The sequence below is a fragment of the Haliotis cracherodii genome, unplaced genomic scaffold, assembly GCF_022045235.1.
Source record: "Haliotis cracherodii isolate W230 unplaced genomic scaffold, xgHalCrac1.p SCAF_25, whole genome shotgun sequence".
Taxonomy (NCBI): Eukaryota; Metazoa; Mollusca; class Gastropoda; order Lepetellida; family Haliotidae; genus Haliotis; species Haliotis cracherodii.
In genome coordinates this window covers 7,556,764-7,579,946 of record NW_027266281.1, presented here as the reverse complement: position 1 = coordinate 7,579,946, position 23,183 = coordinate 7,556,764, and the positions used below count along the sequence as shown (strand labels likewise).

Here is a 23,183-nt window from a genome sequence, read left to right as displayed (position 1 = left end):
CAAGGCAGCGTCATACCGCACCATTTGTATCCCTCGGCCACACAGGAAATTGACCTGGGAAGATAGTGTAAGTGAAACACTGTTCAAGGCAGCGTCATACCGCACCATTTGTATCCCTCGGCCACACGGGATATTGACAAGGGAAGATGGTGTAACTGAAGTACTGTTCAAGGCAGCGTCATACCGCACCATTTTAATTCCTCGGCCACACAGGAAATTGACATGGGAAGATGGTGTAAGTGAAATACTGTTCAAGGCAGCATCATACCGCACCATTTGTAACACTCGGCCACACAGGAAACTGGCAATGGCAGCGTTATATCACCCATATCTTCTGTCAACCCCAAACTAAATGCACAGCAGTATGTGTATAAAGGAAGTTAAATATTATTCAAAGAACTCAGCGTTACATTATCGGCATTTTATGATTCATAACCAGTAAATTATAAATCTCATAACTATTTATTAGTAGTCCAAATGGAAAACGTATACGTGTTAGGATTCTATGTTATAATGATACTACTACTACTACTACTACTAATAATAATAACAACAACAATATTATTATAATAATAATAATAATAATAATAATAATAATAATAATAACAATAACAATAATAATAATAATAATAATCATAATCAGGACCAGTCACTTCCCACAGGAAACCGTCAGTGTGTGAATTTGCATCAAAATCTTAGTATGAAATGTAGATTAGGTAATGAATTTAATGACCCAGCTTTGGCACAAACACAGTATCTTAATCGACATGATGGTGTAGCTCGATCCTTTTTTAACCGTCTTCGTCATGCTTGTCGTTTTGACACAATGGCCCACCCATTGTACAACCCGGAATATGTAAAGGGTGTCATGGAAAATTCTATGGAATAGGCCCATTTACAGCCTCAGACGTATCCAGGCCAACAAACCTGATCTTGTCGTATTTAATAAATCCAATGAAATCATTTATATCATTGAATGTTCTGTCCCCTTTGACACTAGAGTGATTGACAAGATTGAGGAAAAACATGGCAAATTTGCGGACCTCGCTTTCGAAATGTCACGCTTTCATCCCAAGCACCAAGTTGTCCGACTCCCACTGTTCTCGGTGCCTTAGGTTTGGTACCTCCCAATCTGTTGACTTACATTGGGAAAGTACCCGGGTTTGCGTTCAGGAATACAGTCCTTCTGACAATCTGGGTAATGCAGAAGGCTGCACTGTTGGGAAGTCTTCACATTCTCCGAAAAGTTCTTGGTGGGCTTGACAAGGCAGCGCTTCCTGGGAGAAGTCCCATTCACTGTCTGGGCTGCGTGTAGAGGGGGCAAGGGCCCTGATCTGATGATGAGCCTAACCAGCCTGACTGTGCCAGGATCACCCAAACCATCCTTACTGCATTTTTTATTTTAATCTGATAATAATAATAATAATAATAATAATAATAATAATAATAATAATAATAATCTGAACGATTAGACAGGGCGATTAAAGTTTCTTAACTTGTCATACTAAGTTTTGTAAATTTGTTTTTGGAGTTGGTAAATATATACCAAGTACAGTACAAATAGCTGAATGTGGTTTGCATGTAGAATATCATATGAAGTGAGTTAAATATTAGAATGAATGATGAAAGATACCCCCGATAGTGCTATTTGTTAATGAAGAAGCTTGATTAATATGGTAGAATTACTTGGGCGACTCATGTTAAATACTTACTCGACATTTATGTATTTGTATACTCCGAAATGTTGCTTAGTACGTGAAGGAAGCTCTATTATTACGTACAAGGACCTAATACTGTACCCTTAGTATTGTTTTCAATGTAAATTGCCTCAACTGTGTGTTACTATATATCACTGAAATGCTCATGGGCCTATGGCCTCCCCTACACGAATAAACATGTATATAGATATCATACCATCAGAAGCAATATATGTGGTCATTATTTATCGAGACGAATCCCCTGGGAAAAATAAACTAAACCTTAGTAAACGTTCAGTAACAAACATTCACCCAGTAGAGTAGGAGATGTGCAAATACATCTACATCTACCGATACCCTGCAACCCATTGGCAATATTACCTAGCGAATGTAATCATCACGATTGTTTTACGCCAAAATCTATTTTGATATGATAAAATACATTATTTGATATAATAATTTCAGTTATTGATATCATTTCATGATGTAATAAAATCAAATTTGTGATACAAATTCTTTCTTTAGTATCCATAAATGAATTATTGATATAGAATAAGGAATAAATATTAAAAAGGGGACTTATAGATTGTTCTTCGTGGATTGTATTGAGGAACAGTTATGGTGTTAATTGCTAGTCTGTTTCTGCACCATCATTTCCTTCATCTTATGAAGAACTGTTTAAAGAATGGCAACTTATAATTACCCAAGGAAACAATACTTACCCGACCTGCGTTTATTTATCTCTTTGTCATTTTAATTGTTAACATGTGTCTACTTTTAAGTGTATGTACTTAGACTAGAACGTCGTACTGATTATAGTGAGTGAGTGAGTGAGTATGGTTTTACGCCGCTTTAAGCAATATTCCAGCAATATCGCGGCTGGGGACACCAGAAATTGGCTTCACACATTGTACCCATGTCGGGAATCGAACCCGGGCTTCGGCCTGACGAGCGAATGCTTTAACCACTAGGCTACCCGACCGCCCACTGATTATAGAATAACACATCATCCTTACATATATTTACCGTCTACACATGTAGCACAACGGTACATTGATTCTATAGAACAGAAAATCGTTACCCCGAGTTACTGTATAACGATTCACCCTTTGTTTTCAGACGTGCCAAGTTTCACAATCTCACCGGTTATAAAGATTTGATACATACCGACTGACACTCTTGATGTATCTATGCGTGCGTGCGTGCGTGCGTGCGTGCGTGCGTGCGTGCGTGCGTGCGTGCGTGCGTGCGTGCATGCGTGCGTGCATGCGTGTACATGTGTAATTCGAGAGGTTTCTCAAGTATTTCTGATTTCGGCCGTTGAATAAATGAACCTACATGTACATTAAAAATATGCAATCCATTTAATTTTGGTTTTGTAACTGTACACAATTCTATATGTTCTGTTGTTCGTGACGCAATTTAAGATGCCAATCCCAAACATTTTATCGTCACTAATTTATCTCATAAAACTGTGCTGAAGCGAATCCTTATAAATCACATATGAGTTGATATGATTCATCTTATTTATATATTATATAATTTTTCAAAACAATTATTTCACTTGCCCCTGCATTTAGACAGGCTCTTTCTACTTCTTTGAATTAGTTGTATGGTTTAACTGTATGCAGTATCGCATAACAAGGTTTAGACGAAAACTATTTTAGAGGAAAGTGTTTTATAATTATAAAGCGTCTGAATAGTACAAAATGAATACCGCTTCAGATAATTATACTGTTCTGAATTAAATTCTTTTCCAGAATTCTGATAGCTATAGATTGTAGACGGTACCAAAGGTATCATATACAGCAATTCGACCTGTCTGTGGTGGGGGAGAGGATATGTTATATACATGTATATCACTGAGAAAGAAATAAGAGGAAGTAAGAACATCAGACAGTCTGAAAGGCAGGAGTGTGTGTACATCAGACTTAAAATATACCTCAGTCAGAAGGCCAAATGCAAGAAAAGTGCCCATATTTTAGGATCTCACAGAAGCAGAGAAAATGTTATCCAGTAATCTGTATGACACCTCCCACCCTCTAGAAATTCCTCACTGGTTACTGCTATAAACAAACAATGTTTTCCCAGTTGTCTAGACCCACACAGCCCGTTGGTTGAACATGTAGAGCATATTGGTGGTTTTGTATGGTACCCAAGTTTTGTAGTTAATTTATGGCTACTATATCTTCGTTTAGAAAAGTCCACTCGATATTTCCGTATTTTAGAGGTTCTAATTTTATTTCAACTACCCTGAATGTCCAAAGTCTGAGCCTTTAGTTGCATTAGCATTTGAAGAGTTTCCTTGAAGAGAGTTTATTAAGAATAGTTTAAGTTGGTATACCCATATTGTTTGTTTGTTAACTGACTGTCCAGACTCGATCGTAGCGCCACCAATGGCTTTTGATAGTTATGTCCCTTCTATGTCCCTCCTATTGACCAATCATACCCCACCTCTCATATCACTTGCAATTGTTTCAAACAAAATCGCGGCGCCAAGTCAGTACGATCTGATCGATAATACATAATTCCGACCGGGAACCATTTAGCCAATCAGAGCGCTGCTCTCCTTCGGTGCCGAATAGCTTGACACAAGGGCGCCATCGTGTCCCCAAAGCGCTGACCATTATCCAAGGCCTTTACAGACACGTACTGTATTGGTTTTGTTGCACGAAGGCGCCTTTTTTATATTTTAGGTTGGTTGGTTGGTTTGTTGTTTAACGCCGCACTCAGCAATATTACAGCTATATGACGGCGGTCTGAAAATAATTGAGTCTGGACCAGACAATCCAGTGATTGACACAATGAGCATCGATCCACGTAATTGGGATCGATGACATGTATCAACCAAGTCAGCGAGCCTGACCACCCGACCCCGATAGTGGCATCTTACGACATGCATAGTCGCCGTTTACGGCAAGCATGGGTTGCTGAAGATATATTCTACCCCGCAATCTTCACGGGTCTTTTATTTTAGGTATTCGTATTAAGCCGAATCGCCGTGCACTTTGAAGTTTCTTGAATATGGTCGAGGAAATGTGTTCAGAACATCCAAGGATGCCCCGGCACATGTTAGTTTCGTGAGGCAATGTCGGGGCAAGCGGTGCCCAACTTTTGACGTCGGCGTTGGTACAAGCAAACCATTTGAGTATTCAATTATGGAGGAGGTCGAAAAAGGATATTGATGACCCTGGGACACTCCGGCATACGCCAAGTTCATAGCAGCGATATATTTCAAGCAGTGCCCTACCATTGACGGCGTTGGTACTAGCAAACCATTTTAGGATTTGAATATTGCCGAATATTTGTGCGTACGTTGCAGGTACATGTCTATTATAATTTAGGTTGCAGTTAATTGAGTGATGGTGGTATCATGTATACAGTCGGCAAGGTAATTGAGTGAGTATGGTTTTACACCGCTTTTAGCAATATTCCAGCAATATCACGGCGGGGGACACCAGAAATGGGCTTCACACTTTGTACCCATGTCGGGAATCGAACCCGGGTCTTCGGCGTGACGAGCGAACGCTTTAACTACTAGGCTACCCGACCGTCCCGTCGGCAAGGTAAAGGCAGGAGTGGTTTATTGTATTGGAGATGCGGCATGCACGACGAAACATTGAAAAGAAACCTTGAGAACTGTCATCGACATACCGACACAACAGGGAGCAAGCCATGCATGTCGGTTGATGTGAAGTGTTCATTATCTATTCACCACTACTGCTGTTATTGTGCGTGTATGGGTGTATGGGCCTTACCTCGAGAAGTGCATCAAATCTCTTGAGCACTTTTAATTAAGAACATGAAAAGATTTGTCGACGCCCAGTTGGCGTTACACATGCTTTGCAAATCCTTCAGTCATGGATTTATAAAACCCGAGCTGCAGTTTCTCGAGAATGAATGTATCAGAGTTGTTCAGTAGGATTGATTCAACACCCCAGATTTCCCTATTATATAGGATTAGTGGCTCGATGGATGTTTTGAATAGTTTGCAAGTAAGAGCAAAAGGTACATCTTGGTTAAATATGAAGACTGAGCTTGCGGTACGCCTTATGGCCTTTTTCAGGAGAGGTTTAACACTATGTTAAATTTGCTTCAAATGTAATTCCTAAGTAAACTAGCGGACAAAAGAAATGCCACCCAATAAGTTATGGTCGTCAGTTTTAAGCAAATGTGCCAAACAGCACGAAAACAGCTAGGAACACATAGCTGGAATGCAATTTACATGTGCACGTGCTTCACGTGATTTGTGAGAAAAGAGAATTTAATCAAGCTTAATTTAATAAAAGCTTCAAAATGTGCACAAAGTGACCCGTATGAAATTATGGTGTAAAACATGAGCAGGATTCTCTCATCACATGACCACTTTCGAAATGGCATTGTGTATTCATAGCTTTCGGCCATGGGAGCCATGCCAATTTACACTTGTCAGAGGGGTACTCAAAGTACGTGATCTAGACTACCAGTTATCGAACTTTCATTTTTGTGGAAGCTTCGGTGGCTGAGTGAGTTAGATCGCTGACTTTGTGTGCTGGCGATTAGGTACCTCACTCTAGCAAGTGTGGGTTCGAATCCCGGACGGTACTCAACCCCCAAAAAGTACGAGAATCTGTACTTTACTAAGAAAGTGTTATCCCAAATATAACATGTGTTACATTTGTCCACTTTCTAAATGGCATTGTGTATTCGTTAAACAATAAACCAACCAACCAACTTTGGTTGCTGGTGATCTAAGGCCCAATGCATTGTTGAATGATTATTTATTTATGTTCTCAAGTAGTTTTAAAATCGAAACTGTGATATTCTATGTATTATACTGTCCATCGCTGACGGGTTATAATTCAATGTATGGGTAGTTCGATACATTTCCATAAACTTGCCCAGCAATACTAGAGTATGGGTAGTTCGATACGTTTTCTTAAACTTGTCCAGAAATACTAGAGTATGGGTAGTTCGATACATTTCCATAAACTTGTCCAGCAATACTAGAGTATGGGTAGTTCGATACATTTCCATAAACTTGTCCAGCAATACTAGAGTATGGGTAGTTCGATACATTTCCATAAACTTGTCCAGCAATACTAGAGTATGGGTAGTTCGATACATTTCCATAAACTTGTCCAGCAATACTAAAGTATGGGTACTTCAATACATTTCCATAAACTTATCCAGCAATAGTAGAGTATGGATAGTTCGATACATTTCCATAAACTTATCCAGCATATTTTGTGTATTGGTAGTTGGATACATTTCCATAAACTTATCCAGCAATACTAGAGTATGGGTAGTTGGATACATTTCCATAAACTTATCCAGCAGTAGTAGAGTATGGGTGGTTCGATACATTTCCATAAACTTATCCAGGAGTAGTAGAGTATGGGTAGTTCGATTCATTTCCATAAACTTGTCCAGCAATACTAGAGTATGGGTAGTTCGATACATTTCCATAAACTTGTCCAGCAATACTAGAGTATGGGTAGTTCGATACATTTCCATAAACTTATCCAGCAATAGTAGAGTACGGTTAGTACCATACATTTTCATAAATGTCCAGCAGTACTAGAGTATGGGTAGTTCGATACATTTCCATAAACTTATCCAGCAATACTAGAGTATGGGTAGTTCGATACATTTCCATAAACTTGTCCAGCAATACTAGAGTACGGTTAGTACCATACATTGCCATAAATGTCCAGCAATACTAGAGTACGGGTAGTTCGGTACATTTCCATAAACTTGTCCAGCAATAGTAGAGTATGGGTAGTTCGATAGATGAGATAAGGAAGAAGTATATGTTTTCCTTAAATATTAGAATTTGTAAGAGCAACATGCATTTATCGAAAATCGAAAAATGTTGTATTTTCTCAGATAACTTTATTTCACAGTATTTGTGGATCACATGAACATAACTCAAGTCTATGCCAGGTAAGCTAAAGTTTGGAATGTGTACTGAACGAAACTGTCCATAGTGTCTACCCCCATCATTTATTACAGCACCGATAACGATACAAAACATTGTCGTTAACAATATTGTCAAAACCAGTGCTATAACACTGATGCTTAACTGAAGACGTCTTAGTATATTCACAGATGATGTATGTAGATGGATTTAAAGATTTGAACAGTAGACAGCAAAATATTGTTACTTCAGAAGTGCTGATACATTTTACAACTAGAATCAGCTGTTGTAACGTTTAGTTAGTATTCTGGTGTGGAATCCTTCGAGGAAGGCTGAGTTTCATTCGGCTTAACAAATAAAAAAGGTAAAGAATTTATATGTTTTACGTGATATCGAGAATCATAAGAAAATTACACATCAAAGGCTCCAGTGATTCTGATTAACTTATTCGACGATAATATTTCCTCTACTTCACCCGTCACTCCACAAAATAATGCAATGCAACACAATTTCAAATTCGTGATAATTTGTTTATTCATGAGGAGAATCGAGTACATGCATAACATTGTTGGAGTGCTTCATTAACAAATGAAAAGCACGCAGTGTCAGAAAAGGTTAAAGAAGAGAATGTTGTAAAAGAAACGACTTCTTAAGCTTTGTGAAGATGAAAGAGTCTATTGATAATAAAATATACAAGCTGTTGGCAATGTAGCTCACCTGGCCCTTGCTGCCCTACCGTGGAAGGGGAGGCAGATTGAAGCACATCAAAATTCAATGTTATCAATTCCTGCAGGCCGTAATAAGACGCATGACAGACGATACATTTCTTAACAAGGGTGCCATATAAAGAGACAACTTGCATGTTCGGTGTTTCGTTTCAAAGATGACAAGTACACTGGGTCATGAGTGGTTTAACACAAACGACACACTGGAAGCCCACTGAAAATTAATGACATCAAATACTATCAAAATTCTTACCAGAAAACATTAACACAAAAATGAGATGAAACCTTGACATCCCTGGGCAGAGGTCATAAATGGAAAACCTTTTAACGACTAACGAGGGCAATGACAACAGACAACTCACACCTACATATATAGAAGCCCATGTGACCCTTCAGGGCAAACGAGGAGAACATTAAAAGCAAAGAGTTTTAAGTTAGGCTGATTGATAGATCTCTACGTGCTCAGGATAAGCTGTGCAACAACAGACATCAGCACAGCCGCTGGAAATATGATCACGTGACCTGCTCCAGACAAAGCAGTCTCTGGAATACGAAAAAAAATAACATATCTCAGTAAATGTATCAACCGATTTGCTGGCGTGTACTGAAGGATTGACTATGTATTTTGTTTCGGTTCACTGAGGTGTGAATCGAACAACCGATGTGTATGAATCGCCGTAGCTTAATTTTGTTTACATTCCTTGGGAAATGAATACAATAACACGTGACCAATTCACCTAATCAGAATGCGGGAATATCAATGAACACAGCGAAAATTTAATTATGAATAGATTTTACTAAATAAATACTGGAACTCAATTCATTACCTGTAACCCTCCTTGCAACTGCTGAATGGTGAACATATCTTAATAATAAACCAGCTTACCACACTTTCCACCTGTGTATCCCGCCGGGCACCTGCAGCCTCGGGCTTCACACGTGCCCTCGTTCTGACAGTCCTCGTGTGTGCTGCAGGCTAGAACAGATGACAGTCACATCACATATCCTACATATACAACCAGAGGAGTGTCCACCGAAAAGCAATACACCGGATACTGGCTGCAGCCGATGCTGGACAGATGATGTACCGGATCTCTGACCTTCTAGTCATTAGATTGACTTTGTCTGAGTTTCTGTTTCAACGCGCTAGACTCTAAAGGGAGAATTACATGGTACAACTAGTTGGTACAACTTGGTGCATACAAATAGTTGTAGGATCTGAAGTTGAATTCAATTTGGCGTTCACGCAACAACGAGTTTTATACAACTCGGGTATCGCGAGATCTCTGACTGTAGCACACATTATAATAAGTCCTGAACTTGGTGCTAGAATTACGGTCGTATGACATTGTGCCGACCTCCGACTTTGTAATATACTACTCAAAATTTGATAAGGATCGTAGATATTTTTCTTAATAAAAAAACAAAATAACTGCATAACTGGCAATATTGTGTTCAAGTGAAATCAAAAACGTCTCCAACACACGTGCACGTGCATTTCATGCCATGGGAAATGCGTTTCACATCACAGTTCATGCTTTTGCTACCACTGCACGATTTCCAATCAGGCAACGGTGTCTGATTCATTGTGAAACTGTAAACTCAATTGAGTGGTTACACTACGTTTATCTACGCAATGCCCCCTCAACGTGTAAGGCGTCGCCTGACGACAGAACAACTGGGCAGATGTATTGGAATGCTTGATGCTGGCTATTCACAACGTGACGTTGCCAATGACTAAACGTCAGCCAGAGCGTTGTAAGCAGGGCCTGGTCCCGACAGCAAAATTTTGGTACAGCAGCACACCGACATGGGGGTGGTCGTCAGAGGTCGACAACCCAACGCCAAGATCATTTTGTGGCTCTTCAGGCACGACGTCATCCCTTCTGGACAGCAACCAGCCTACGTAACGACCTCCTGAACGCCTCGGGGGTGAATGTGTTCACTCAGACGATACGGAATCGTCTTCACAATGCAGGTCTCTACTCGAGAAGGGCATGTGTCCGAATCCCCCTGACTGTTAGACACCGGCGGGAGCGATTGGAATGGGCTGAAGATCATGTCACTTGGACACGGAACGATTGGGTTCCAGTTCTGTTCACCGATGAGTCCAGGTATTGTTTGGACTTTACAGACAGGAGGCAGCGGGTGTGGCGACGACAACGTGAACGTTTCCATGATGCCAACATCAGTGAACATGACCGTTATGGTGGTGGTTCCATCATGGTCTGGGGTGGAATCAACAGAGATGGAAGGACAGATCTTTATGTCCTGGAGAGAGGAACAATGACGGGGATGAGGTACCGGGATGAGATCCTCGATGTGTACGTCAGACCCTACGCTGGTGCTGTTGGCCCTGAGTTCATCCTTATGGATGATAACGCCCGTCCTCATCGCGCCAGGGTGGTTGAGCAGTACCTTGAGCAGAGACAATTGTCCGCATGGATTGGCCAGCGCTTTTGCCGGACTTGAACCCGATTAAGCATGTCTGGAACATGCTGCAGGTTGCCCTTTCACGCCGTAGAGCACAACCCACGACTTTGGCAGAGCTCGGACATGCCCTCGTGGAAGAGTGGAACAACCTTCCCATTGGGAACATCCGGGTGCTTATTGACAGCATATCTCGACGTTGTCAGGCCGTCATTGATGCAAGGGGAGGTCATACTCGATATTGACACTTCATCGACTAAGTGTAATGATGGACTATCCCTCATAACTGTGTAATTCTTTCTCTTGTTTGCTGGTAACATTTTTTAATGAAATGCCTTTTGCTGTTTGCAGATTTCAAACATTCCATATTGATACAAGTTCATGCCGTTCATGCATTTTCATTCATAACATGATTAAACACGTTTCTGAGTCAGAGTCATGTCTTTTGTTATGTTTGTGGTAACTTACACACATATCACCTAGTGATCCTTATCAAATTTTGAGTAGTATATAATGCATATGTTGAGCATTGCAATTCTAAGTCATTGTGTGAAAATGATTGGAAAAATAACAATGGTTTGAAAAGAGAAATAGTGCTAAATGGTGTCCACGATTCTGTTTGGCATAAAAATAACTTCCCAATTTAGCCACTTTAAATCACGCACTGAAAAATGTATTGTGCGATGAAAGATTTCATTTGACGTCTTTACACACACAGTCGTCGAACAAAATTGTGCTCTGTATCGGAAGTAAACAATGACGTAAGTTCTTTGATTATCTTTAGTTTGCTCATTCAATACGAAAAAAGACTTGATGTACATATGGCGAAATTAGATTTTCCTCGGACGTCAAAACACCGTGAAGTGGTCCACACAACTAGAACCTATTTAAATAAAGGTTCTGTCTGACTACCTGCTTGGCACCTATTTAAATAAAGGTTCTATATGACTACCTGCTTGGCACCTATTTAAGTAAAGGTTCTAAATGACTACCTGCTTGGCATCTTTTTTAATAAAGGGTATTTCTGACTACCTGCTTCGCATATTTTCAAATAAAGTTTATATCTGACTACATGCTTGGCACCTATTTAACTAAAGGATCTATCTGACTACCTGTTTGGCATCAATTTAAATAAAGGTTCTATCTGACTTCCTGCTTGGCATCTCTTTACATAAAGGTTCTATCTGACTACATGCTTGACATTTCTTCAACTAAAGGCTCTATCTGACCACATGCTTGACATTCCTTCAACGAAGGTTCTATCTGACCACATGCTTGGCACCTACTTACATAAAAGTTCTATCTGACCACATGTTTGACATTTCTTTAACTGAAGGTTGAATCTGACCACCTGCTTGGCATTTCTTTAAATAAAGGTTATATCTTACTACCTGCTTGGCACCTATTTAAACAAAGGTTTAATCTGACTATCTGCATGGCATCTCTTTTAATAAGGGTTATATCTGACTACATGTTTGGCACCTATTTACGTAAAGGTTCTATCTGACTACCTGCTTGACATCTCTTTCCTTCATACCCGGTGGGACAGGAGCACGCCCCCTCTCCCCCAGACGATGATGGGCTGCAGGTGCCCCCGTTGCTTGACATTTCTTCAATAAAAGGTTCTATCTGACTACCTGCTTGGCATCTCTTTAAATAAATATTATATCTTACTACATGCTTGACACCTGTTTAAATAAAGGTTCTACCTGCCTTCATGCTTGACATTTCCTTAACAAAAGGTTCTATCTGACTACCTGCTTGGCATCTCTTTAAATGAATATCATATCTGACTACATGTTTGACACCTATTTACGTAAAGGTTCTATCTGACTACATGCTTGACACCTATTTACGTAAAGGTTCTATCTGACTACCTGCTTGACATCTCTTTCCTTCATACCCGGTGGGACAGGAGCACGCCCCCTCTCCCCCAGACGATGATGGGCTGCAGGTGCCCCCGTTGGCACAAGGATGCACAGATGAACACACGTCACCAGACACGACCCCGGGTGGAGCTACTGTACCTGTTGTAATAACAAATGGAGTATCTTCTCATTTGTGTATACTTCTACCATGTATTTTCTCGTACTGGTTACCTTCTAATATTTGTAGTCATTATGTATTAGTACAGTTTGTCAGTTATATGCGTACGATGCAGGATACCAAATTGCTAAAGCTTCATTTGAAGGGTTGTGTGAAGCTCTATAGATTGTGAATAGTAGAAGTCTTTCGTCTGACGACAGTGGATATGTCGTCAACAAACCAGCGATCTAGTTACATTTTCTTTGTTTGTTTGTTGCTTTACGCCATATTCAGCAATATTCCAGTTATATGGCGGCGGTCTGTAAATAATGGAGTATGGACCATACATTCCAGTGATTGACATCATGAGCACCGTTCCACGCAATTGGGATACGATGACATGCATCAACCAAATCAGCGACCCTGACAACCCGATCCCGTTAGTCGCCTCTTACGACACGTATAGTCGCCTTTAAATGCAAGAGGGGTTGCTGAAGACCTATTCTACCCCGGATCTTCACAGGTATGTTCACATCAATAACAGAAACCGAGGAACCCAAGTATGACCATATACTCCTTTGTCATCACGTCCTGCGAGCCTGTCCATTTAGTCGCCTCTTACGATAAGCATAGTTGCATTTTACTGCAGGAGGGGTTGCTGAAGACCTATTCTACCCCGATGTTAAATAACTTGAAAGCAACCATCGTCGTTGGATTGACTTAGTCGCCACAGCAGGGGTTCTTCTCACCTGGTGCGCCAGCTCATGCATGACCTATCGAAATTCTGATGACATAGAGACGCAATGTCATACACTAGACTGCATTTGAATGCTTCGTTGTGAGTAGAATGGGCCGGTTGGGTGCTCTCTGATACATACATTGTGTAAGTGAAATTTCATCAATATTCATTCCCAAATTACAAAGTATGTTTGAACATGAAGGCGTTATACACAGCAAACAGAGCGCGAACAAGACCCAGTGAATATTGACGGGTGGAGTTATTCCCTAAATCTCCGTTTCAAACCGTGTACATTAGATAATTCTATTTGGTAGGTCGTCGTATTATTGCTGCTGTTACTACAATCAGCCAGTCACTCACAACATACGCGTTTTAATTTGTAAGATAATTGACCTGTCACGCTGGCTTCACATATTTGTCAAGAGATGGTTTCAAACTATACCAGTGGAAAAGACCGAAAGTGCGTTGTATTATTGCTGCTGTGACGTAGTTTGAACTATTTCAATCACTCAGCCAGTTACTAACAACGTACGCGTTTTGATCGGTAAAATAATCGACCTGTCACACTGATTTCACATATTTGTCAAAATAAGTATCAAACTATACCAGTGGGCAAGACCGAAAGGGCGTTTATAGTTGAAGGACATGTGAGGAGAGGTCATCAGACAAGCTAAGTACACATACACAGAACAACGATTCGGAGAATACATTGTCATTCGTTGTTAGCATTAATAATACTTTTATAGATGTAATTCTACCGTTATGTTAATAAATGTCCGAGTAGAAGGCAACCAACATTCAGTTCTTCAGTTCTCATGTCTTTTTATATGAAATGGACATTTATAAAGTCAGCGAAATTCTGCTTACCACACTTCCCGCCTGTGTATCCTACTGGGCATGTACAGGCATTTCGTACACAGGTACCCCCGTTCAAGCAGTCTGTACTTGAGGAGCATTCTGTTAAACAAGAAGACATTGGATGTCAAACTGTGGAAGTCGGTGTTTGAGGAGCATTCTGTTGAACAAGAAGACATTGGATGTCAAACTGTGGAAGTCGGTGTTTGAGGAGCATTCTGTTAAACAAGAAGACATTGGATGTCAAACTGTGGAAGTCGGTGTTTGAGGAGCATTCTGTTAAACAAGAAGACATTGGATGTCAAACTGTGGAAGTCGGTGTTTGAGGAGCATTCTGTTAAACAAGAAGACATTGGATGTCAAACTGTGGAAGTCGGTGTTTGAGGAGCATTCTGTTAAACAAGAAGACATTGGATGTCAAACTGTGGAAGTCGGTGTTTGAGGAGCATTCTGTTAAACAAGAAGACATTGGATGTCAATCTGTGGAAGTCGGTGTTTGAGGAGGATTCTGTTAAACAAGAAGACATTGGATGTCAAACTGTGGAAGTCGGTGTTTGAGGAGCATTCTGTTAAACAAGAAGAATTTTCAACCCAAGTAATATATTATAAAAACACATTCGCTTTTGTCAGAATTTATGTCGCGTCTGAAATTTAGTTATTGACAGTATTGGCATAGTCTTCTGGAAAAGGGTAGTGAACCTTCCTCTTATTCTCTATTCAAGGTAGCGTTTGGTACCGAGTTGTATCTTAGCTGTGTGACCGGCAATAAATTGAGAGTGGCACTTGTTCGGTCTAGATGTTTTTCGCATCAGCGATGTGTTGAAACAGGGAGACACGTGACAGAAGACTATGTTGTGTTTGTAATGCTGGGTATGTGGAGGACGAGTATCCTTTTTTGTTAACTTGTTCCGGTTGTAACAAGCTACGGGTGGATCACTTACCACAGAAATATTGTGAATATCCGACCAAACAAAAATGTAATATCATTATGCCTCACCTGATTGTAAATTAATTAAACGTCTAGCTATCTATATCTATCAAGCGATGTCACTTCGTAGTACAGTATTGTCAGAACAATAATAGCAGTGTACTTAGTACAAGCTAATAATAGCTTTCGCAGTTACGAAATACACCGAATTGAGTTGAAGTGATATAAACACATTACTTTGTACCCACTCTCAAAAAGCATGTGTCATGTCAGATAAGTCCCCGGACGGGGAATTTTTCACTAATCCCAGACTGGAACGTCGTGCAAATCTTTCTCGAAAACAATGATGCATACGTGTCCAGCAGCTGGACAATGGATAATCCCCATCGTGTATGTTATCTTGAGGGTCATCTAAAACGCTGTAGGTGATCGGTGGATGTGTGTAATGTATTGCCTTCACATCTCAATTTTTTGCAAATATATTTTATTACTTGTACATTCAAAGCATTGTGATAATCGTTCACTGGTTTCTTGTTTGCAATAGGTTGTATATTCTCCCTTTCAAGGGCATGGTCTAGGTTAGGATATTTCTTCTCCCTTGGTGGCATCAAACTAATTGATCGAAGTGGGATTAATGTGAGCTCTGTGAACCGGCAATACCTCAGTACATTTGTACAGATATAGATGGCTACTAAAAGTCTCTCCAGGTTTGAATGTCACCCTCTCAAGATGATTTGTGGTTTAACGTCGCGTCCAAGATATACGCACTTATATAGCGACGTCATGCACGTGTGTGTGTGGCTACTTGTACTCGTCCGGACTGATGCCGATTTATAGTGCTAGCTCACTGAGATACCATGCCGAGGTTAAACATGAATACCCCACTCAGACGCAGTATACTGACTCCGAGCCGACCAGTCCTTGTTTTAGCCCCTTAATGCCTAGCGACAGACAGGGTAACAGCAAGTACCATCTTTTAACGTCTTTTGGTATGACGCGGCCGGGGATCGAACCCCGGACCATCAGCTCTACCACTAGACCACAGAAGTATATGTTAATACAATTCTCACTTGAAAATAATGTCTTTTTAAACTATAATTGGTACATATGGTAGGTATCCTTTAGATTTTTAGCTGTTTGTAGGAGATCAGAAGTCTCTAAATAAGATATAGTTTTGACAATATCTTGATGATCAAATATCGCTGGAATCTTGCAATACTTGGTGCAAATGATCACTCACGCGCAATTATTATACAATTAATATGCCACTTTCATAAAATCATAAAAAACAGCTTCTCCATCTTCCACAGAGAACACGTGTACTGACACCGAGCCGAGCGCCAGGCATTGTCTAACTACATTACCGAGGGAGGGAACGGTTGGTATGGTGCAGCAGATAGTCACGCACGCAGCCATTGCAAGAACGTTTCTAGGCACCCGTGTCACCACTACCTGATTGATGCAACATATAAAACAGACACGACCACGCCCATTGAATACCGCTACATCCGGACCAGTCATCTCTTCATTACAGAGAAGGCAACGGCAGCGACGACACTGCGACACAGTGTCATTTTCTTCCTTCACAACTATCCCCTGTACAGTACAACTACTATTACAACTATCCCGAATACAGATAAGCTTCAGTTACCATTACAACTACCTCATATGCAGAACAATGTCAACTACTATAACAGTGAGTGAGTGGGTGAGTATGCTTTTACGCCACTTTTAGCAATATTCCAGCAATATCACGGCGGGGGACACCAGAAATGGGCTTCACACATTGTACCCATGTCGGGAATCGAACCCGGGTCTTCGGCGTGACGAGCGAACGCTTAACGACTAGGCTACCCGACCGCACCATTATAACAACTATCCCATTCACAGTACAGCTTCAACCACTATTACCACTATTACAACTGTCCCATACACAGTACAGCTTCAACCACTATAACATATATCCCATACACAGTACAGCTTCAACCACTATAACATATATCCCATACACAGTACAGCTTCAAACACTATTACAGCTGTCCCAAACAAAGTACAGCTTCAACCACTATTACAACTGTCCCATACACAGTACAGTTTCAACCACTATAACATATATCCAATACACAGTACAGCTTCAACCACTATTACAAATGTCCCATACACAGTACAGCTTCAACCACTATTACAAATGTTCCATACACAGTACAGCTTCAACCATTATTACAACTGTCCCATACACAGTACAGCTTCTAACGCTATTACAACTGTCCCATACACAGAACAGCTTCTACCGCTATTACAAATGTCCCATACAAAGTACAGCTTCAACCACTATTACAAATGTCCCATACACAGAACAGGTTCAACCACTATTACAACTGTTCCATTCACAGTACAGCTTCAACCACTATTACAACTGTTCCATACAAAGTACAGCTTCAACCACTATTACAACTGTCCCATACACAGTACAGCTTCAACCACTATTACAACTGTTCCATACACAGTACAGCTTCAACCACTATTACAACTGTTCCATACACAGTACAGCTTCAACCACTATTACAACTGTTCCATACACAGTACAGCTGCAACCACTATTACAACTGTCCCATACAAAGTACAGCTTCAACCACTATAACATATATCCCATACACAGTACAGCTTCAAACACTATTACAAATGTCCCATACACAGTACAGCTTCAACCACTATTACAAATGTTCCATACACAGTACAGCTTCAACCACTATTACAACTGTTCCATACACAGTGCAGCTTCAACCTGTATTACAAATGTTCCATACACAGTACAGCTTCAACCACTATTACAACTGTCCCATACACAGTATACAGCTTCAACCACTATTACAAATGTTCAATACACAGTAGAGCTTCAACTACTCTTACAACTATCCCATACAAAGTACAGCTTCTACCACTATTACAACTATCCCATACACAGTACAGCTTCAGCCACTATTACAACTATCTCATACGCAGTACAGCTTTAACCACTATTACAACTATCTCATACACAGTACAGCTTCAGCCACTATTACAACTATCTCATACACAGTACAGCTTCAGCCACTATTACAACTATCTCATACACAGTACAGCTTCAGCCACTATTACAACTATCCCATACACAGTACAGCTTCCACCATCACTGTTCCTTAACCGTTACCTGTTTGACATCTCAGCCCACTATATCCTGTCGGACACGAGCAGGCACCATTATCTGCTGAACCAGTAGGATCACACGTCCCTCCGTTCTCACAGGCGTGTTTGTCTGAACAATATGTCCCAAACTCTCCACCGCCAGCAGCCACACCGAGCGCTGAAACATACAGGACAAACTATGACAAACATTCAGGTAGAAATAACAGTTCAACGGAATTTCAATATTTGTTAAGAAAGGTCTCGAGATGTCCAGGTCTTCATCGAACAGGGACAGACAAAAAATTGTGGAAGAACTAGAGTGAGTGAGTGAGTTAGGTTTAATACCACGTTGAACAGTATTCCAGTTATATCACTGCGCGTCAGCTTGCTGTGGAAGGAAAGCCCAAAGTGATGCAGTTTATGATATCAAGAGACAGGTGAACAGATTGTGTGTAATGCCTTTTAGATTGTAAACCTAAAACTGTGTGTTTAACATAATTTATTTAGGAGATAAACATACTGTGTTTTCAAAGTAGAGCTAGGCTAGATTTAACTGCGCGAAATTGATTTTGGAACCAAACGAGCAGCGTACAAATGTTGCAAACCACACGTAATCAAATACAACAGTGTTGAAAGCAGAACATCCACACAATGTAATGCTATATACACGTACATATATAAGTGTGTGAATAATCAAGGCTTAAGTGATGGGGTAGAAGACACACTATATATCTCACCGAAGGAGGGGCGGTCGGGTAGCCTAGTGGTTAAAGCGTTCGCTCGTCACGCTGAAGACCCGGGTTCGATTCCCGACATGGGTACAATGTGTGAAGCCCATTTCTGGTGTCCCCCCCCGTAATATTGCTGGAATATTGCTAACAGCGGCATAAAACCAAACTCACTCACTCACTCACCCCAAAGGAAACCAAATACGACACTGATGAGAGCACGCGTGTCCCAAATGGACTGGTCCAGCGCACAAGACGACCATGCAGCATTCTTTAGCGTACAGCTGTTTAACCTTCGAAGCACGACTTGTGCTTCTTAGGGTATTAAAAAATATAGCATAAAACCTGAACTCTTTGAATAGGTCTTCATCAACCAATGCTTGCCGTAAAAGGCCACTATGCTTGTTGTAAGAGGCGACTAACGGGATCGGGTTGTCAGGCTCGCTGACTTGGTTGATGCATGTCATCGATCCCAAATGCGTGGATCGATGCTCATGTTGTCAATCACTGGATTGTCTGGTCCAGGCTCGATTACTTACAGACCACCGTCATATAGTTGTAATATTGCTGAGAGCGGTGTTAAACAAAACAAACAAACAAAATATTAATGTATATGGCGGGTTATTTCATCCATTCTTTTTAAAAAACAATGTATTCTAAAAGTATAACTTTACAGTAACTTGCAGAAGGTAAGACAGATGATGATCATCTGCATCCCAATATCCACATTGATCTACTGTGAACTCCAACACTGCCCTAACAAGCAGAATCTGGGTTTCCTTTTGTGAACAGTGTATTTTACTTGAGAAACCTATGAGGTTCGGTTTGTTTAAAACATTGCTTTACCTGCGACGACGAACACCAGAGTGAGCAAACAGTGGTTCGTCATGTCTGTGTAGCAGGACCAGTCTTCTTACAGTCACCTCAAGTCTACAGCTCCCTGCCCTTGTGTGTCTCTGTGTAGCAGGACCAGTCTTCTTACAGTCACCTCAAGTCTACAGCTCCCTGCCCTTGTGTGTCTCTGTGTAGCAGGACCAGTCTTCTTACAACCACCTCAAGTCTACAGCTCCCTGCCCTTGTGTGTCTCTGTGTAGCAGGACCAGTCTTCTTATAACTACCTCAAGTCTAAAGCTCCCTGTCCTTCTGTTTCTCTGTGTGAGAAGTTTGTCTCAGTGAATAGGCAACCGAGTGTGTACCCGCAGCCGCAGGAGGTGATACAGAGGGGTATATGGTCTTCACCGTTTGCTTCACAAACTGCAGCGTTTGTCACAGGTGGGTGGATTTAATGGCCCTTTACAACACTCTCCAACAACAGAGGTGCTGCTTGACTGGCTGGCCGATGTGCTGATTCACAGGCGGAGAATGTCGCACAGAAACATGCTGACAAGGCCCCATGCAGTGTTCAAATCAAATGGAAACCATTATAATTTGGTGAGGTTCAATCGCCGTGTTTCTGCATGTATCTTTGGCCGTATAATGATAATTCTAAACCAGTATGATAAAAGTACCCCATCATTTAATACTTCCATTTTATGCGCTAGTATGTTTCCTTACACCTGTATCTTTATACTATCATATTATTTCTTTAGAAACGTAACTTAGTACAATATTATTATTTCATAGATCGGTATTTTAATAATATCATAATACTTCCTAAGATCGGAATCTCAATACCATTATATTATTTCCTGAGACCTGTATCTTGATATTATCATAATATTTCCTTAGACCCATTTCGTAAAAAAAATATATAATTTTATCATCCAAAACTGGCTACCACAGGAGATATCGCTTGGGTGAGATAAGGTGATTTTTTTTTCGCCTTTGAAGAGATCACCCGTTTAATAAACATACAGCTGTATACCACATTGTTTAATACCAAAGCGCGTTTTTATGTACTGTGGGAACAAGTTTCGTTTCACGAACAAATATTGAAAACTCTCAACATCCCTTGGGTTGTTCAACGACATGGCTTATAGAGATGATAGATCACTGAAAGGAGTTTATGCACGCTCGATGACGCCAGCAACCCTGTTGCTAGCTGACGTCACATGGCATTGTTTCGCCGGTGGATTTTGCAACAAAATTTCACAACTTACGTCATAGGGTATTGTGACGTGATTGTAAACTTTGTGGTGCAGGGCCCAACAAGGCGATAGTAGCACCACGACACTTGTACGTCTAGGTTTATGGGAGTTATTGATTCTTCCGGCGGGGAAGTATACGGGAGAGGTTAATTTTAGAGCATGTAAGTCGACATGTTGGTTTCTTTGAAATTTGAAGCCACACAGTTACCGAAACGAAACATACAAATCATGTGAAATGTGCGTGAAATATTGATGTTTATCTTTTCCAGCAATAAGAGATCCTTCAAAATCGTCTTGCTATTCTGAGACTTAGTCATTTTTGGTAATTCTGATAACCCATGAAATTTGTTCATTTTGTTTTTAAAAGAGCTAAAAATGATCCCATTTCGCTAAAGTTAACCGGTCTAACATTGAGCGATTATTTCTGCTGACAACAAAATCGGGGCGAACCGAGATTCAAACACACTGTCATAGGTTTCTGGCGTGCCCAAGGGACACTACTCTGCATAGCGAATTGCAGTGCCTTCGGCGACTGGGCCAACCGTGCCCCCGTACACAACTGTAAGAAACTATTATACAACAAAGATGTTTTAGATGAGATATGTATTGCCGAACGTTCCATGAAGAAACAGTGGCAATATTACACAATCACAAACTAAAAAATACATGCGTAATAAACGACAATTAAAAAACACAGGAACATTCAACATTCAAAAGAGGTAGAATTTGATTTCTAAAACAAGTGTATTATAATGATATGGAAACAATATGAGAATTGAGCAAAACTATGGTAATGTGGTACATACATGTACAAGGAATTTGTTTGTAATTGTTATGTTAACAGATCTTGGAAGTTGTTTCTGGATAACTGTTGGTAAACTTATTAAGAATCTGCTCCTTTTAACAGAGTGTACCAACTTCTTTATCATGATTGGGGATTATTTGTGATTCTCTTTCTTGGTTGTATTATGTAAGACAGTGCGTAATGTTGTTCATCTGCTGAGACATCACATGTTTCACAGAGACGTTGTTCAAATGGGGTTGGTGTTTTTGTATTTCTACAATTTTTTCAATTTTTAGTTTGTGATTACTTAAAACGAATGTAAACTGTATGTTCCTAACTTGCTGCTAGATAAATGGGAATCCATTAATGATTGCGTGAATGTTTACATTTGAACTGAAGTAAATTTAGAGTGTATTCATTACATTTTTTGTGTTTACTATTTTAAAAGTTTGCTTTATTTAAACCAACCAACATTTTGAGCAGAAATATTTATATTTGCTGCAAACGCATGCTTTAGAGTGACATTTGTTGTGTTATATATATAGGATTTTTTTATTGGTACTAATAGTGGGTATACATCAAGTTTTGCCTGACAGGCCCAGTTTTCTTGCCTGGGTTTTCTTTGTGCTGACCAATTAAAGACACTGTTTCTTTTATTTTGCTTTCCAAAGATAAGTACATTAATAACAACCAATTTGTACTTAACACAAATTCTCTCCTCCCATAGCTTACACTTCCTTCCTCTGCACATAACATTATATTGCGGGGAGCTATTGATGCTCTGCAGCAATCTCTACTTGTAACTTTCTGAAAAGGAACCCTGAATTTTTAGGGTGGGCCATTGCATTGTATTATATTGATACGTGTCAACTTTTGACGTGTTTGAAGTATTGTTTTGTTAAATTCAATTGGATTATGTTGTGGATCGCGTAGATGCCTGCCTATATTCACGCGCGACATTGAAATTCTAAAAAAAAAAATTAAACGGCAAGTAATAAATAAAATACTAAACTCGCCCCCGTGTAGTACCAGTAAAATGCAACCCGTTTCATAAAATTGGTATTGCACGGGAGCTCGTTTAGTATTCTATATTTATTACCCACGCTCGTCAGAAACCAGAT

The 23,183-nt window shown here is 40.3% G+C and overlaps 1 protein-coding gene across 1 annotated transcript; it reads right to left on the bottom strand.

Annotated features, from left to right (window-relative positions):
• Positions 1 to 8,105: 8,105 nt before the first annotated feature.
• LOC139472734 (notch homolog 2 N-terminal-like protein A) lies at positions 8,106 to 20,440 on the bottom strand. The gene is made up of 6 exons (XM_071255189.1): positions 20,038 to 20,440; positions 18,489 to 18,641; positions 14,383 to 14,472; positions 12,629 to 12,778; positions 9,208 to 9,297; positions 8,106 to 8,864 (listed from the first exon to the last, which is right to left on the bottom strand). The coding sequence occupies exons 1-6, from the start codon at positions 20,078 to 20,080 to the stop codon at positions 8,776 to 8,778; spliced, it is 615 nt and encodes a 204-aa protein (XP_071111290.1). The 5' UTR covers positions 20,081 to 20,440; the 3' UTR covers positions 8,106 to 8,775.
• Between the last annotated feature and the right edge of the window lie 2,743 nt (positions 20,441 to 23,183).